Genomic DNA, 16,821 nt, shown 5'->3' with positions numbered 1-16,821 from the left:
TGCGCTTTGGTCCACTCCTTTCGACGAGAGCCATTACACTTCTCTCTTCATTTTACCCACAAACAAATTCACCTATAGTCAAGTAAAGCATATTGTTTTTAAAAATTTTGCCAGTATAATTTAGCTAATAATCTACTCATTTGGTAAGGGTAATTCAAATCGTGTAGTGAAACATTATTTGCTGTTGGATTGAAGTCAAATAAAGGTTGTTTTTTATGTTGTATGTAGAGCGGCCAGGCAGCATGCAGCTCTGACGTGCATCGTCCAAACAGCAGCTGAAAGGCGAATGCGATCTAATGCCAACATCTCGCCGCCATCTTGCACACTACATCGGCTTGATGTATCATGTATACATCGGACCGACGTTGGAGAGATGTATGTGCCAAGTGGTACAGTATTTGGAATTTCAGTACAGAAGAAAGAACATTGGTATTGTGGTAAAAAAAATGGTCAGCTATAGAGCTAAGGGTAAAACAGAGTTAGTCTGAATGCTTTGGAAGGTTTCAGCCTGGATGACAGACTGTTTTTGTGTTCAGTATCACTACATGGCTGCTATCTATGTGGCTACATGACATCAATATATAATTCAGGAATGACCTGATGGAGCACTTCCTGCAGATACGCATGGACAAATACTGGGAGCCCAAATCCTGTGGAAGAGGTCTTAAGTTGGCTTTCAACATAGCCCCATCCCAAAACCCAGCAAGGAGGTCATTGTAACACACACATCAAGATCAAGGACACTTGAGGGCTAATTCTGACTCCCCTTGTATCCATGGATATGGTCCTCCTTGCACTACTACAAATACACTCAAATGTAACAATTTGTTATCACTCTGCATCTGCAGCATTTTATGAAAATCCATTCACTGTAGGATACTACTGAACAGAGCAGTTCTCAGTACACAGAAGCTCTCAGCTACTTTGTGCTGTTTATTTGACCTTTTATTAATGTAGATCAAATAAAATTGTACCGTGAAATGCTTACTTTACAAGCCCTTAAACAATGCAGTTCAAGAAATAGAATTAAGAAAATATTTTCTAAATAAACTAAAGGAAAAAATAAGAAGTAACACAAAAAATAACAATAACAAGGCTTTATACAGGGGGTACCGGAACCAAGTCAATGTGCGAGGGTACAGGTTATCGAGGTCATTTGTACATGAAAGTAGGGGTAAAGTGACTGAATAGATAATAAACAGCGATTAGCAGCAGTGTAAAAACAAATCAATATAAATAGTCAGGTCCTACCAAGAACCCTTGATGGGTTCTTCCTAGAACCCTAGATGACTGGTCAACACTAGCCTTTAAAATGTAATTCTTTATAACAATACATTGCATATATCATACAGCCTTTGAGGGCCTAGTTACACCCTAACAGTGGTGTTAGGAAACCCCTGGTTTACAGGCCACATCAGGCCTGCAGTTCACATTATGCTGGCTTCCAAAGTGATGTGAAAGTCCTATTGCCAGAGTGAGAATATCCAACAATTGGAACATTTAAATCACCCACAATCTGCATTCAGAATGACCCGGGATTAGGAATATTGATTAATGGGACTACCTAAATTATCTAAACTAGGACAACTCAGTAAGAGCTACAATAACTACAACTACTAACAGATTGGATTAGTTTATAAAAAATATGTAGCATAAATTTAAGCAACCAATCAATATGCATGCAAAAACAAACATTGAAAAAATTCTGAACATTAACCTGCAATAGCTGAGAAATATGATAATTACGCAATAGTTGAGTGTTTTACACCACACAAAGGAAAAATGACAGTCACACTCAACTCTGGTTATTGACACTAATGCAATGGTTATTTTACAGAGTGTTGAATTGAACTCCTAAATCAACACGAGATGTTAAACTGAAACATCAACACTAAGGAATACCAGATACATGCATAAATATTCCCATATATATTTCTCAAACTCCTGAAATGACAGTTTAAACACTGAGGTAAACATTCATGCTCAGGCAAAATATACGATAAAGCTTATTCAGATTCAGAAGGTTTCTACCTAGAATCCAAAAAGGATGAAAAATGTTGAACTCTTTGCCTAAAAAAGAACCATTGTCTTCCAAAAAGGGTTCTTCAGATGAAAATGGTTCTTGGTAGAACCTTATCCCTCCTCAAATAACCGTTTTTTCGAAGAGTGTATATGGAACTAACCGGGTCACAGGCAAGGGCCAAGCTCGACTGCTAGTTAGACCTCATACACTCTCCACAAGGCTGACACACTCCCAGACCAAGGTCTCCCTAGGGAAAGAGGTATTCTGACCTTAATGGGACTTCCTGGTTAAATAAAATAAAGTAAAAGACCTTACTCTTCACAAGGCTCTGGTCAGGAATAACTCTGGAGGCTTGAACCAGAAGGAGAGCAGGACAGACAAGGTTTCCCAGAAACACAGGTATTCTTAAGGTATGTACCGATATGATTACTGCTGGCCATCACTGTTTGGCAGTAGCCAAGACAGAGTCCATCTACAAATTTCACTGGCAGTCAGACCTCACACTCACTCCACATGGCTCTTGTCAGGGAGACTGGAGGCTTGAGCCAGAAAACAGAAAACAGGAAAATTATCCATGTTATGTCATCGTCCATCTTACAAATGCTTTGCGTGGACAATAAATCCCTCTTTATGATGCATTGGTGCAATCTATCACTTTCAAAAAACAAGAGGAACACAGCATGCATGCATTTCCTCTTAATCAATTTGTGATCACTGATCAAAGATTCATTGTACCGTACATGTTTTATTCTATCCATTTATTTAATTTGAATCCCTTGGTACATGTTCAAATATAAAAGTTCTAATTTGAGCTACACATTTTGCAAAAATGCTACTATAGCGTTAGAAAAACTATCCCCAGGAGACCAAGAAAGTTTAAAACTATTTTTCCTATCTAATGTGAGCGATGTGCATGTCCACTTTCCTTGTCCCTCGTACAGTAAATACATTATTAACTGAATCATGGACTTTTACTGCCCGCTGGCTTGTGTTGCTGAAGTGATTAATAATGGGGCCTGCAACCCCAAATGGCACTTTTCACTACTCTTAAAATAACAGGTTCTAGATGGAGGGACATTTACAGAGATGCAGGCTGAGGGCCACTAAATAATATATCCTGTGTGTGTGTTTGTATACGCATATTTGTGTGTGAATGTGATTTAACTGAATTCTCAAGATATACTCAGAAAAACAGAAAGCCTTTATTTTTTTCCAGCAGAAAATAGACATACAGAGCCCCATCTGTAGTAACAAAAGAGTCTATTAGGCTTATCCATCTCATACTAAGAGGCAATAGCTTGTAAAATTGGATTCATTCGAATTATACAAGTCTGGACTTTGGACCACAGGGGTTGCCCAAGTTAAATAATATATGAAGCCATGTGATAATGTCGACCGGGAAGAACAGTCAATTAATAATTGAATCAAAAAGTGGGTTGGATGGTTCAGTCTCTATGACACAAAAACACAAGGCACACACATGCACACACACAAATACACAAACAGCACATCAAGTAACAAGGAGTAACAGAAGTATGCCTCCAGGATGCTCTCTACCAAGACCCTTGAAAACTCGGCTAATACGCATCGACTTCTGCTGTCAAATTAAGCCTGCATAACCGCATTACCACATTATTTCATTATATACCGTTAGTCAAACCTCTTCAACCGAATGTTGCTAACATAGCCCCAATCACTGTAGAATCTGATAGTTGGAGATCTTATAAATGAACATGAGTCTTCAGGATGACAGCATACATGGGTTATTTCCCAAATGGCACCCTATTCCCTATATAGTGCACTACTTGTGACTAGGGCCCTATTCCCTTTCAATAGGGAATAGGGTGCCTTTTGGGATGCAGATGAGGAAGGCTAGCTCCCCCAAGGAGAGAGATTAATAATAGACCCAGACAGACAGACGTAGTTGCTTAGGCTAAAATCTCCAAACCTGAGATGTCATTTAATTTCCGCCTGAATGACAGATGGACACTGCTAGGTGAGTCATTAGAGACCAAACCTGAGGCAACAGGGATAATTTCAAGCAGAAAATTATCAAATAAGATGAAATAAGAGTAGATGTGGGCTGTTGCAATTCAGGTTAGAGTCCTGTAGACAAGTACAATGAAGTACTCATTACAATGTTGCATGTGGGTTTCCTCAATTCTTTTTTAATTTTTTATATCCATAGTACCCATTTATGCTAAACATGTTTAAAAATATTTACTCTAAAGCGCTACCATGCATGAAAATTCTCTCTCACAAACACACACCAGCCTCAAATGGGGTTGAATGTAGCCTAATTGCCCTTTGTCGTTGCAACATGATGAAATTCAATGAAACTAATTAATCAATTTGTTAAAGCAACATGTTAACAGTCAGTGGAACCAGCTTTGGAAAGAGGCTGTCTCCATGGTGCTAAAATATGAGGGAAGACGAGGAGCTGTCCTTTCAGCACTGTGGCATACGCTCAAGCGACAAGTCTCCTTTGCATTGCAATCGCCCAGTCAACCACATAATTCATTATAGGACTAATAATGAAGTAACAGCTATGAGACTTTACATTCTACAACGAACCACACTTACGTGATGATAAATAACATTGTTTCTATGTTTGAAGCATATCATGGTCCATCGCTTATCTCAATCTAAAATTATGGATGGGGACATAATCACTGAATAGAAATCGAAGCTCAGAACTGGTCATAGGAGCATTAGATGTATGGTCCTGCCTAACTGACTTTGAGTCATAAATCTTTAACACGATCGATGGATAATACAAGTGGAACTGAAAGATCGCTACTGTATCCTCAGCCATTTTAAGAGCTCCGGAAGGAGAGCAGTGGTAAGACTACTCAATGGACTCATGTTTTGAGGAGGAATACACATTTGTTTATCAAAATGAGAGTTGAAATGTGAATACACATTTTTTTACTATCGCACTCCTTGCATATGAATGGTGTACTTACACAAAAACTCCGAAAAGAAGAACCCGTATGCCAATCTCTAATGCCAGCTCTCGTATATTTTTCCTCAGGTCGTGGGGTGACATATTCATGATTCTTGAGACAATCCGCCAGGTAGAATTGACAAGCAGGAGTGGTCAGTCTATAAAATAATCCCTCTCTTGACTGGGGCTTTTTCGGTGTCAGGCGCGTCGGCAACCAGTCGTCGTGCCCATCTGTCGCGACTCAATTACCTGAAACAGAATCTTCCCTCCCCTCCTCGCTGCTAAGGCTCCACTGTCTGATGTCGCAAGAGAATTCTCCTTACTGCACCTCGTCTGATGAAAAATACTACTTCATTGCATGAAAGTCTCCTTTCTCCGTTCCATCAATTACCCAGTTAGGTGAGAGACGGGAGAGAACGTAGGGCACAAAACTATAAGAGCATCGAGGGAGGGAGGCAGACTCTCCTGAAAGGCGGGAGATGGTGAGAGGAGGAGACAAGGGGAATACAGGAGGAAGAAAGTGAACAGGGACATGATGCTGAGTGGCACAAAGTGCATGTGGGGAGTTGAGCGAACACGTGAACTCTCGCTCTCCCCCTTTTTCTCCCTCTGTTTCTCATACCCTCACTCTACCAGAAGGAGCAGGTGACTTTTTAAACTGGTTTATCGGATAACCAAGGTGGCTACACTGTAAAGGGGTTGCCTTGAATTTGACTAACTTACAGACAGCTCAGTGGCAAGTAAAATTATGTATTTCATATTACAGTATACATACTTTAATATAAATTCAGTATCAAAGCAAGTACTGCGTAATGACACTATACAATACCGTAAAATGTACTGTATTACACTGTAACATTTGTTTAATGCATGAATGAATGAAATTCATTGAGGGGAGGGACTTGTATTTCCAAGTATTTTACTGTAATTTCATGGGATTGGTACAAGCAGGTTGGCTGCTAGGTAAAGTGTTTATACATTACAGCATATTAATGAATATTTGGTGTTAATATGACTTACACTTTTAGAGGCCATGTCAAAAACTTCCAAACTGGCAGTGACTACAGGGCGAAACAGACCATAAGGACATGGCAAAATTCTCAACCATTTAAGGTTTTCCCTGACTAAATGTCCCGAAGCTTCTGCGCATGTTTTGGTTTCTACTGGACAACACACCCACAGTCAGAGTCCACAGCCACACTCTCAAAATTGGCAAAAATGATTTAATTTAAGGTTAGCAGGGTTAATAGACCATTTTTTATGCTGCTGATACTCGCTGCTTTTTATCAATGCATAGTCACTTTACCCCTACCTACATGTACATGTTTCCTCAATCACCTAGACTAACCTGTACCCCTAAACATTGGCTCGGTACCAGTACCCCCTGTATATAGCCTCATTGTTACTTTGTGTTTTTGTTATTTGTATTTATTTAGTTTTTTTACAAAGCCCTGTAAACGGTTTTCTTGAGTTGAAGGAGAGGAGGACCAAAATGCAGCGTGGTTACTATTCATGTTTTTTAATAAGACAACTAAACATGAACATAATACGAAACAACAAACGTGGAAAACCAAAACAGCCTATTCTTGTGCAAACTAACACAGAGACAGGAACAATCACCCACAAAACCCAACACCAAATAGGCTACCTAAATATGGTTCCCAATCAGAAACAATGACTGACACCTGCCTCTGATTGAGAACCATATCAGGCCAAACATAGAAATAGACAAACTAGACATGCAACATAGAATGCCCACTCAGATCAAACCCTGACCAAACAAAACATAGAAACATACAAAGCAAACTATGGTCAGGGTGTGACAAGCCCATTCATAAACATCAACATCCTGCCAGGCAGGATCTAATCTACATTTGCCTTGCATTTTTGTTATCGATGTGGTGTTTGGGGGAAACTATTCAGTCAGTTCTATACCTGCCTGGCTCAGTAGCAGTGTGGGTGGAATGAGCAACCTCGCCTTGCAACCAGAGTGTGAAACAGGTGACGAAATAAAACTTGGTAGTCTGTCTTGAAATGAATTGGCAAAAACAATACATTTTTCATATATATATATATACTGTGTAACATTTTATGATTTTATTTCAAGAGTGCCAAATTCAAGTACTGTTAAGCACCTCAAGCGAACCCTGGGTTAGGGATAGGCATAAGGTTAGCAGTTTGGTTAAGGTTTAAAATCAAATTTTAAGAAGAGAAATTGTAGAAATGGGCTGGATTTAGCAATAAGTATGACTTTTTGGTGATGTTAACTAGTAAAGACCATGTGTTTACTACTTTACGCAGGGGCACAACTTTACTGGAGTGGACTGGGGGTCATGTCCCCTCCAGTTTTATCATTGCAATGTGTGTCACGCCCCGACCTTAGAGATCCTTTTTATTCTCTATGTTTGGTTGGGTCAGGGTGGGAATGTTTTTGGCCGTGTGTGGTTCCCAATCAGAGTCTATCGTTGTCTCTGATTGGGGATCATATATAAATTGTCATTATCCTTTTGGGTTTTGTGGAATCTTGTTTTCTGTTTAGTGTTTTTTCTTGACAGAACTGTGCGCTTTCATTTTCACTTTTGTTATTTTGTTTTAGTGTTTTTTGAAAATAAAAATCATGAACACTTTCCACGCAGCGCTTTGGTCCACTCCTTCGATGAGAGGCGTTACATTGTGGCTGTGTGAAGACAAAGCTTCTAGAAAGCTGGAGAGTTGAGCATAGTTCAGCGTATACAGTGAGGGAAAAAAGTATTTGATCCCCTGCTGATTTTGTACGTTTGCCCACCGTTTTATTTGAACAGTGAGAGACAAAATAATAAAATAAATCCAGAAAAACGCATGTCAAAAATGTTATAGAGTTGCATTTTAATGAGGGAAAGAAGTATTTGACCCCCTCTCAATCAGAAAGATTTCTGGCTCCCAGGTGTCTTTTATACGGGTAACGAGCTGACATTAGGAGCACACTCTTAAACGGAGTGCTCCTAATCTCAGTTTGTTACCTGTATAAAAAGACACCTGTCCACAGAAGCAATTAATCAGATTCCAAACTCTCCACCATGGCCAAGACCAAAGAGCTCTCCAAGGATGTGTAGCAAAAACTAAAAGAGATCGGACTCCTCCCCCAGTGGTCAGTCCAGAATTAGAACCACATCAGTGGACTCTGGGACCACTCTTAGACTGGGAACTACAGGAAGAGACTGCAAGGACAGAAGACAACCAGCAGGGGGAGCCAAAAGAACAAGATCCAATAGAACTGGAGATGAAACAAGAATCAACCTACGTAGGTGCTGAGGAGGAGTGGTATGAACACCTCCATAAAGCCAACATGTCAACGGAAGAAGATTTATGGGCATCCGTGCTGAGAGACCTAAAACTGGATTGAGTAATAATGACTTTTGCACTCACAGGCAAAGTGGGTTGCACTCACAGGCAAAGTGAGTTGCACTCACAGGCAAAGTGGGTTGCACTCACAGGCAAAGTGGGTTGCACTCACAGGCAAAGTGGGTTGCACTCACAGGCAAAGTGGGTTGCACTCACAGGCAAAGTGGGTTGCACTCACAGGCAAAGTGGGTTGCACTCACAGGCAAAGTGAGTTGCACTCACAGGCAAAGTGGGTTGCACTCCTAGGCAAAGTGGGTTGCACTCCCAGGCAAAGTGGGTTGCACTCCCAGGCAAAGTGAGTTGCACTCCCAGGCAAAGTGTTTTGCACTCCCAGGCAAAGTGAGTTCCACTCCCAGGCAAAGTGAATGGCACTCCCAGGCAAAGTGAATGGCACTCCCAGGCAAAGTGAATTGCACTCCCAGGCAATGTGAATTGCACTCCCAAGCAATGTGAATTGCACTCCCAAGCGGCTCTCCCCAAACTAAGTCTCTAAGGGAGTATAAAAGAAGGAGAAATCAGTACCTAAGGCACGATCCTCATACCATTATGATTTAAACATCAGAGAATCGTTTGGCAAGGTAAATTACTTTTTACTATACTCTACCTGGTTTGACTACTTAAACATTTCTGTACGAGCTAAAAGTTGACTGGTGTATTTCGAAACGTATTTAAACTACTGGAAGATCGCCCCACCTAGAAAGAGTAAGAGAACGCGAGCTAAAAGGGAGAGACTTTTCCACTCAAGGCTTATTTGCAAATAGATCCTTATTGAAGGTCTAAGAAGAAGCCTTAAGAAACGTTGAAAACTCCTGAAAAAAGAATTAGTTCCATCTTTGGGGTGCCAGAGGTTTACATAGGTGGGAGATAACATCATGCCAGTAAGACTCATAGAAAGCAGAAGGATTAAGAATACATTGGTCGAACACTAGGTAGGAGGAAGCATTAAGTGTTACTATAAAGAATTTGGCAATATTAAGAGATACTCAGTTAAGCTGATTATATTTGCAATATTATCTGGCATAGCATAACGCATTAAGGATTGATTGAGCATTATTGATGTATTAGGACTGTATAACCATTTAACTGTAATAACGTGTATAAGACAAAAAACAGTGACTTAATAAAACTTTGACAACTAGGCCAGAGTAACGATCTGGAGAGCAAACGCCTCTGACAATCTCACTGAACGGAAAGTGACCCTGGTTATAGGTTAAAGTGATTGCACTAAATAATATTTCATTGTGTGGACAATAATATATCTTTGGAAAAGTCAAACATCTAATACTAGTTTCCAAGTGACTACTAGCTGACGAGCATAATAACTAACGGAAGATTAGTTATTAGGTATTGATATATAGAGAGGAAGGCACAAGGTAAGGGAGTATAGGAAGAATCTATAAACATAAAGTACTTATCTATCCAAGGCCCCACACTAGACCGGGAAATAAGGGAGTGACAATGTGAACGAAGGAACAAACCCAACTCACACGAAGGGCCAGTACGAATAAATAGAAGGGTTGGTAGGACCACACGGCTAGGCCCTTGTTACACTGAAGTAACTAAAATCCTAAAGTACTCTGCCTAGCCAGAGGACGGGATAGAGGCTTTTGCTGCAGGCGACGGGCAAAAGTCAGCACCGTGACAGATGTCAGGGACAAGATTGTAGACCTACACAAGGCTGGAATGGGCTACAAGACCATCGCCAAGCAGCTTGGTGAGAAGGTGACAACCGCTGGTGCAATTATTCGCAAATGGAAGAAACACAAAAGAACTGTCAATCTCCCCCGTCCTAGGGCTCCATGCAAGATCTCACCTTGTGGAGTTGCAATGATCATGAGAACCGTGAGGAATCAGCCCAGAACTACATGGGAGGATCTTGTCAATGATCTCAAGGCAGCTGGGACCATAGTCACCAAGAAAACAATTGGTAACACACTACGCTGTGAAGGACTGAAATCCTGCAGTTTCCGCAAGGTCTCCCTGCTCAAGAAAGCACATGCTCGTCTGAAGTTTGCCAATGAACATCTGAATGATTCAGAGGACAACTGGGTGAAAGTGTTGTGGTCAGATGAGACCAAAATGGAGCTCTTTGGCATCAACTCAACTTGCCGTGTTTGGAGGAGGAGGAATGCTGCCTATGACCCCAAGAACACAATCCCCACCATCAAACATGGAGGTGGAAACATTATGCTTTGGGGGTGGTTTTCTGCTAAGGGGACAGGCATCAAAGGGACGATGGACGGGGCCATGTACCGTCAAATCTTGGGTGAGAACCTCCTTCCCTCAGCCAGGGCATTGAAAATGAAAAGAGGAGTGGGAGGCCACGGTGCACAACTGAGCAAGAGGACGAGTACATTAGAGTGTCTAGTTTGAGAAACAGACTCCTCACAAGTCCTCGACTGGCAGCTTCATTAAATAGTAACCGCAAAACACCAGTCTCAACGTCAACAGTGAAGAGGTGACTCCGGGATGCTGGCCTTCTAGGTAGAGTTGCAAAGAAAAAGCCATAACTCAGACTGGCCAATAAAAATAAAAGATTAAGATAGAAAAAGAACACGGACACAAAATACCCAAGAGGTTTAACCATATCACCAGTATATATTAGGCCAGAGACCTGTTACATAAATAACCAGTCATGTCCACTCGCCAGACAGGTGCATGTCTAATGACCCAGAGCGCATACAGAGAGCACTAGTTTTGCTGACTATCCTGAAATGTATAATGGTCACACATGTTCTGGAAAATTCTCAATATATCCCTCTTCTGGGACTAAAAAAGCCACACACACTTCCAAATTCAACTCAGTACAAGTGAGAAGGAAAGCACCTCAGCACACCCCTTTCTCATTCGTACTGAGGCAGGACCAAAAATATACCTCACATAGCTAAAAAAGAATTAAAAGATCCCTCATGCCAATCATCCTTCAACATAGTGTAAAAGCATGTGCATGCATTTCTCAGCATTGCCCGAGTGTCAGTTATGTAAAGGAAAAGAGAAACAAAAAAATAAACCTCAGAAACCCTTTTATAACTTCCGGTGAAATGGCAGTGCCAAACTCAAATTAAATTACTATAAATATTAAACTTTCATGAAATCACAAGTGTAATACATAAAAATAAAGCTTAACTTGTTGTTAATCCAGCCAAGGTGTCAGATTTCAAAAAGGCTTTACGGCGAAAGCAAACCATGTGATTATCTGAGAACAGCGTCCAGCACACAAATGCATGACAAATCATTTAACCAGGGAGTTGCGACACTTAAGTCAGAAATTGCGATATAATATATTCCTTACATTTGAAGATCTTCTTCTGTTGGCACTCAAAGGTATGTTACATTACAAATGGTCCTTTTGTTCAATACATTTCTTCTTTATATCCATAACTCAGTTTAGCTGGCACGCTCCAGTCAATAATCCACTCGGTTTCCATCGGTCAATGCATACAAAATGAATCCCAAACAATACCAATAAACTTATCCAAACAAGTCAATCAACGTTTATAATCAATCCTTAGGTACCCTAATACGCAAATAAACAATACAATTGAACTTCTTTGGGACTGGGGGGCAGTATTGAGTAGCTTGGATAATAAGGTGCCCAGAGTAAACTTCCTGCTACTCAGGCCCGAAAAGCTAGAATATGCATATAAATAGTAGATTTGGATAGCAAACACTCTTGAATGATGTCTGTGAGTATAACAGAACCCAAATGGCAGGCGAAAACCTGAGAAGAAATCCACCAGGAAGTGGGAAATCTGAGGTTTGTAGTTTTTCAAGTCATTGTCTATCGAATATGCTGACTCAATTTTCTGTGCCATGTGCAAAAAGGGGGACTGCCCCTTATTAATATGTTTAGAGTATACACATAGGCTGAATGATAAATAATGTTGGACCTTCAGAATTTCTGTTTGCTTAGACATAAGTTATAGGGTTTTCCAGTTACAAGAGTCCACGGAACATGCCCTTAATCCTCTAAGAGGTTTTTTCACATATGACCAAATAGTTGTTAGAGTTGTTTAGGTGTCATATTGAGAACGACGTTATAAGGGTTTCTGAGGTTTATTTTTTTGTTTCTCTTTTCCTTTACATAACTGACACTCGGGCAATGCTGAGAAATGCATGCACATGCTTTTACACTATGTTGAAGGATGTTAGGGCTAGCCCTGAATACTGCCCCTTCTGGAGGAATTCGGCACCCATATAAACCATGATAAATTTTTGTCAAAAGTTGCTAATATATGCAATTAAAAATTGTTATCGAATAGGAAACACTCTAAAGCTTATAAAACCGTTTAAATTTTGTCTCTAGCTAAAGCAGAACTCTCAGGGCATGCATTCTCCCAAAGTCTCTCTTGTAATGGGAAAAGTTGCCCTCACTTTGACGTCATTGTTTACACACTTCCCAAAGAGCTATAACCATGGAAACACGTTCTATGTCTTCAGCGTGAAGCCTGCTTTCGATGAGGCCTGTAACTGCGAGAATCACGTGCTCACGAGACGTTCAGCGTGACCAAACGTCCCGGTGACGCACAAAAAAATTCACCAATGGGAGACTGAAGATTTCTCTCTTTCTCCCAGGACAGACTGAACAACGTGTGCTAATCTGTTCGCCCTCACGATTGCTGTAGACCTTTATAACATGCTAAGGCTTAATTATAAACATAGTTTGATAAGTTTACTCGAAATATAATGTATACTTTCGACGTTTTGGTGCGCAGCCACTTGAAATTTGCATACATTTCGACCGAAAAGTGTCTAGTTTGAGAACGGAAAGACACAGACTTGCAAACTGAACGCTAACTTGGTGAGTATTAACCCTTCCACGTCTTCTGAAGCAAGAACAGCCATGGTAAGGGAATATTTACGTCTTCATTTTGGGTTTCTGCCGACTCCATGATAGAGGAGTCAGCATGCTAACTGAGAGCGCCGACTCTCTATTATAGCCTAGTAAACGCCAAATGTAACGTTAAAAATAATTGTAACATAGCAATTGCATTTAGAAGAAGTTTATCTTGCCATACATATGTAAAACATGCATATTTAGTCAAAGTTTATGATGTGTATTCCTTGTTTGCTGACGTTATCTGCCGGAGCTATTTATTTCTCCTGACATTGGAGTAGCATTTTTGAACGATGCATAATTGTAAACAGATATTTATGGATATATATTGCATATTATTGAAAAAAATGAATGTACTGTGTAACATGTTATATTACTGTCATCTGATGAAGATTTCAAAAGGTTAGTGAAATTATTTTTCTTTTAATCCTGCGTTTGTTGATTGCATATTTTTTCCTACTTGGCTAAGCTAATGAAGTATGTATGCAGTGGTGGTTGGACATAAATATGTGCTATGTTTTCGCCGTAAAACATTTTAGAAATCTGACTTGCTGGGTAGATAAATAACTTCTTTATCTTTCATTTGAGCCATTTTTCAAGCGATTCTGTGGAGGTTAAATATTTTTAGGATTATTTCTTGCGTTCCCTGCGCCACATTACAGCTCAGGGGGGGTGGGGTGAGTTCCCAAAGGGGAACTAGTAGCCCTAACAGGTTATAACTTCTTAGGGATAGGGGGCAGCATTTCCACTTTTGGATAAATAGCGTGCACAATTTCAACTTCCTGCTACTCATGCCAGGAATATATTATATGCATTTGATTAGTATGTGTGGATAGAAAACACTCTGAAGTTTCTAAAACTGGTTCAATCATGTCTGTGACTATAACAGAACTTATGTAGCAGGCAAAACCATGAGGAAAAACTGTTCCGATTTTTGATTTTTTGTTGCCTCTGACCGTTCCCTCAATTGTCTTTGCCAAGGGATATTTGATAGCGACCATTTTACAGTTCCTACGACTTCCACAGGATGTCACCAGTCTTTGGAATTGGGTTGAAGTTAATCATTGGTGCAACGAAGAAGAAGCACATCCTGGAACAACATTACACTGTTGAGAGTTACGCAAGAGGAAAAAAGGTGCATGTTTTGTTTACTTGCTCTATTGAATACAGATTGCCCCGTCTACAATTTGATCGATTATTAACGTTTAAAAATAACTAAAGTTGTATTACAAAAGTAGTTTGAAATATTTTGGAAAAGGTTATAGGCAACTTTTGAAATGTTTTGTAGTGACGTTGTGTTTTGGCAAGCTGTTTTTTTCCGGATCAAACCTGCTTTATAAATGGACATTTTGGGTATACATGGACGGAATTAATCGGGGAAAAAAAGGACCAATTGTGATGTTTATGGGACATATTGGAGTGCCAACAAAGAAGCTTGTCAAAGGTAATGCATGTTTTATATTTTATTTCAGCGTTTTGTGTAGCGCCTGCTACGCTAGTTCTTTTGTTTACAGCTGGTTCAGGTGGGTGCATGCTATCAGATAATAGCTTCTCATGCTTTCGCCGAAAAGCATTTTTTAAATCTGACATGTTGGCTGGATTCACAACGAGTGTAGCTTTAATTGAGTATCCTGCATGTGTGATTTAATGAAAGTTTGAGTTTTAAAGTGTTTTATTTGAATTTGGCGCTCTGCATTTCCCGGGGCAATTGGCCATTTGAGACGCTGACGCTAGCGTCTCACTATCCCCAAGAGGTTTTAACCAGCATGGCTACCACAGAATTCTGCAGTAATACGCCATCCCATCTGGTTTGCGCTTAGTGGGACTATCATTTGTTTTTCAACAGGACATCCAGGCAGTGTAATGGCTATTTTATCAAAAAAGTCAGTGATGGAGTGCTGCATCAGATAACCTGGCCCCTACAATCACCCAACCTCAATCCAATTGAGATGGTGTGGGATATTTTGGACAGCAGAGTGAAGGAAAAGCGAAGGAAAAGCAGCCAACAAGTGCTCGGCATATGCTAGAACTCCTTCAAGAACATTGGAAAAGCATTCCAGGTGAAGCTGGTTGAGAGAATACCAAGAGTGTGCAAAGCTGTCATCAAGAAAAAGGGTCGCTACTCTCATTTGTTTAGCTCATTACCATAACACAACGTTAACTATTCATGAAGACTGGTCTTCTCTGTATCACGGAGGCGCTCCGCACTGCTAAAGCTAACTCTCTCTCCTCTGCTCTCATCCTTCTAGACCTATCGGCTGCCTTCGATACTGTGAACCATCAGATCCTCCTCTCCACCCTCTCCGAGTTGGGCATCTCCGGCGCGGCCCACGCTTGGATTGCGTCCTACCTGACAGGTCGCTCCTACCAGGTGGCGTGGCGAGAATCTGTCTCCTCACCACGTGCTCTCACCACTGGTGTCCCCCAGGGCTCTGTTCTAGGCCCTCTCCTATTCTCGCTATACACCAAGTCACTTGGCTCTGTCATAACCTCACATGGTCTCTCCTATCATTGCTATGCAGACGACACACAATTAATCTTCTCCTTTCCCCCTTCTGATGACCAGGTGGCGAATCGCATCTCTGCATGTCTGGCAGACATATCAGTGTGGATGACGGATCACCACCTCAAGCTGAACCTCGGCAAGACAGAGCTGCTCTTCCTCCCAGGGAAGGACTGCCCGTTCCATGATCTCGCCATCACGGTTGACAACTCCATTGTGTCCTCCTCCCAGAGCGCTAAGAACCTTGGCGTGATCCTGGACAACACCCTGTCGTTCTCAAATAACATCAAGGCGGTGGCCCGTTCCTGTAGGTTCATGCTCTACAACATCCGCAGAGTACGACCCTGCCTCACACAGGAAGCGGCGCAGGTCCTAATCCAGGCACTTGTCATCTCCCGTCTGGATTACTGCAACTCGCTGTTGGCTGGGCTCCCTGCCTGTGCCATTAAACCCCTACAACTCATCCAGAACGCCGCAGCCCGTCTGGTGTTCAACCTTCCCAAGTTCTCTCACGTCACCCCGCTCCTCCGCTCTCTCCACTGGCTTCCAGTTGAAGCTCGCATCCGCTACAAGACCATGGTGCTTGCCTACGGAGCTGTGAGGGGAACGGCACCTCAGTACCTCCAGGCTCTGATCAGGCCCTACACCCAAACAAGGGCACTGCGTTCATCCACCTCTGGCCTGCTCGCCTCCCTACCACTGAGGAAGTACAGTTCCCGCTCAGCCCAGTCAAAACTGTTCGCTGCTCTGGCCCCCCAATGGTGGAACAAACTCCCTCACGACGCCAGGACAGCGGAGTCAATCACCACCTTCCGGAGACACCTGAAACCCCACCTCTTTAAGGAATACCTAGGATAGGATAAAGTAATCCTTCTCACCCCCCTTAAAAGATTTAGATGCACTATTGTAAAGTGGCTGTTACACTGGATGTCATAAGGTGAATGCACCAATTTGTAAGTCGCTCTGGATAAGAGCGTCTGCTAAATGACTTAAATGTAAATGTAAAAATCGCAAATGAAATTAAATGAATCTATTTGCTCTCAAGCTTAGCCTTTTGTTAACAACACTGTCATCTCAGATTTTCAAAATATGCTTCTCAACCATTGCAAAACAAGCATTTGTGTAACAGT

The 16,821-nt window shown here is 41.3% G+C and overlaps 1 protein-coding gene across 1 annotated transcript in view; it reads right to left on the bottom strand.

The window, feature by feature from the left end:
• LOC115107210 (phospholipid phosphatase 4-like) overlaps positions 1 to 5,235 on the bottom strand; it is a 146,832-nt gene extending 141,597 nt beyond the window's left edge. Inside the window, exon 1 of the mRNA XM_065008059.1 lies at positions 4,990 to 5,235. Within this exon, the coding sequence (XP_064864131.1) occupies positions 4,990 to 5,078 (89 nt within the window). The 5' untranslated portion in view covers positions 5,079 to 5,235. The remainder of the gene's footprint in view (positions 1 to 4,989) is intronic.
• Positions 5,236 to 16,821: the final 11,586 nt, after the last annotated feature.

Source organism: Oncorhynchus nerka, linkage group LG23, assembly GCF_034236695.1.
Source record: "Oncorhynchus nerka isolate Pitt River linkage group LG23, Oner_Uvic_2.0, whole genome shotgun sequence".
Classification (NCBI taxonomy): Eukaryota; Metazoa; Chordata; class Actinopteri; order Salmoniformes; family Salmonidae; genus Oncorhynchus; species Oncorhynchus nerka.
The sequence above is the reverse complement of the archived record's forward strand: the minus strand, read 5'-3'. Positions and strand labels throughout refer to the sequence as shown.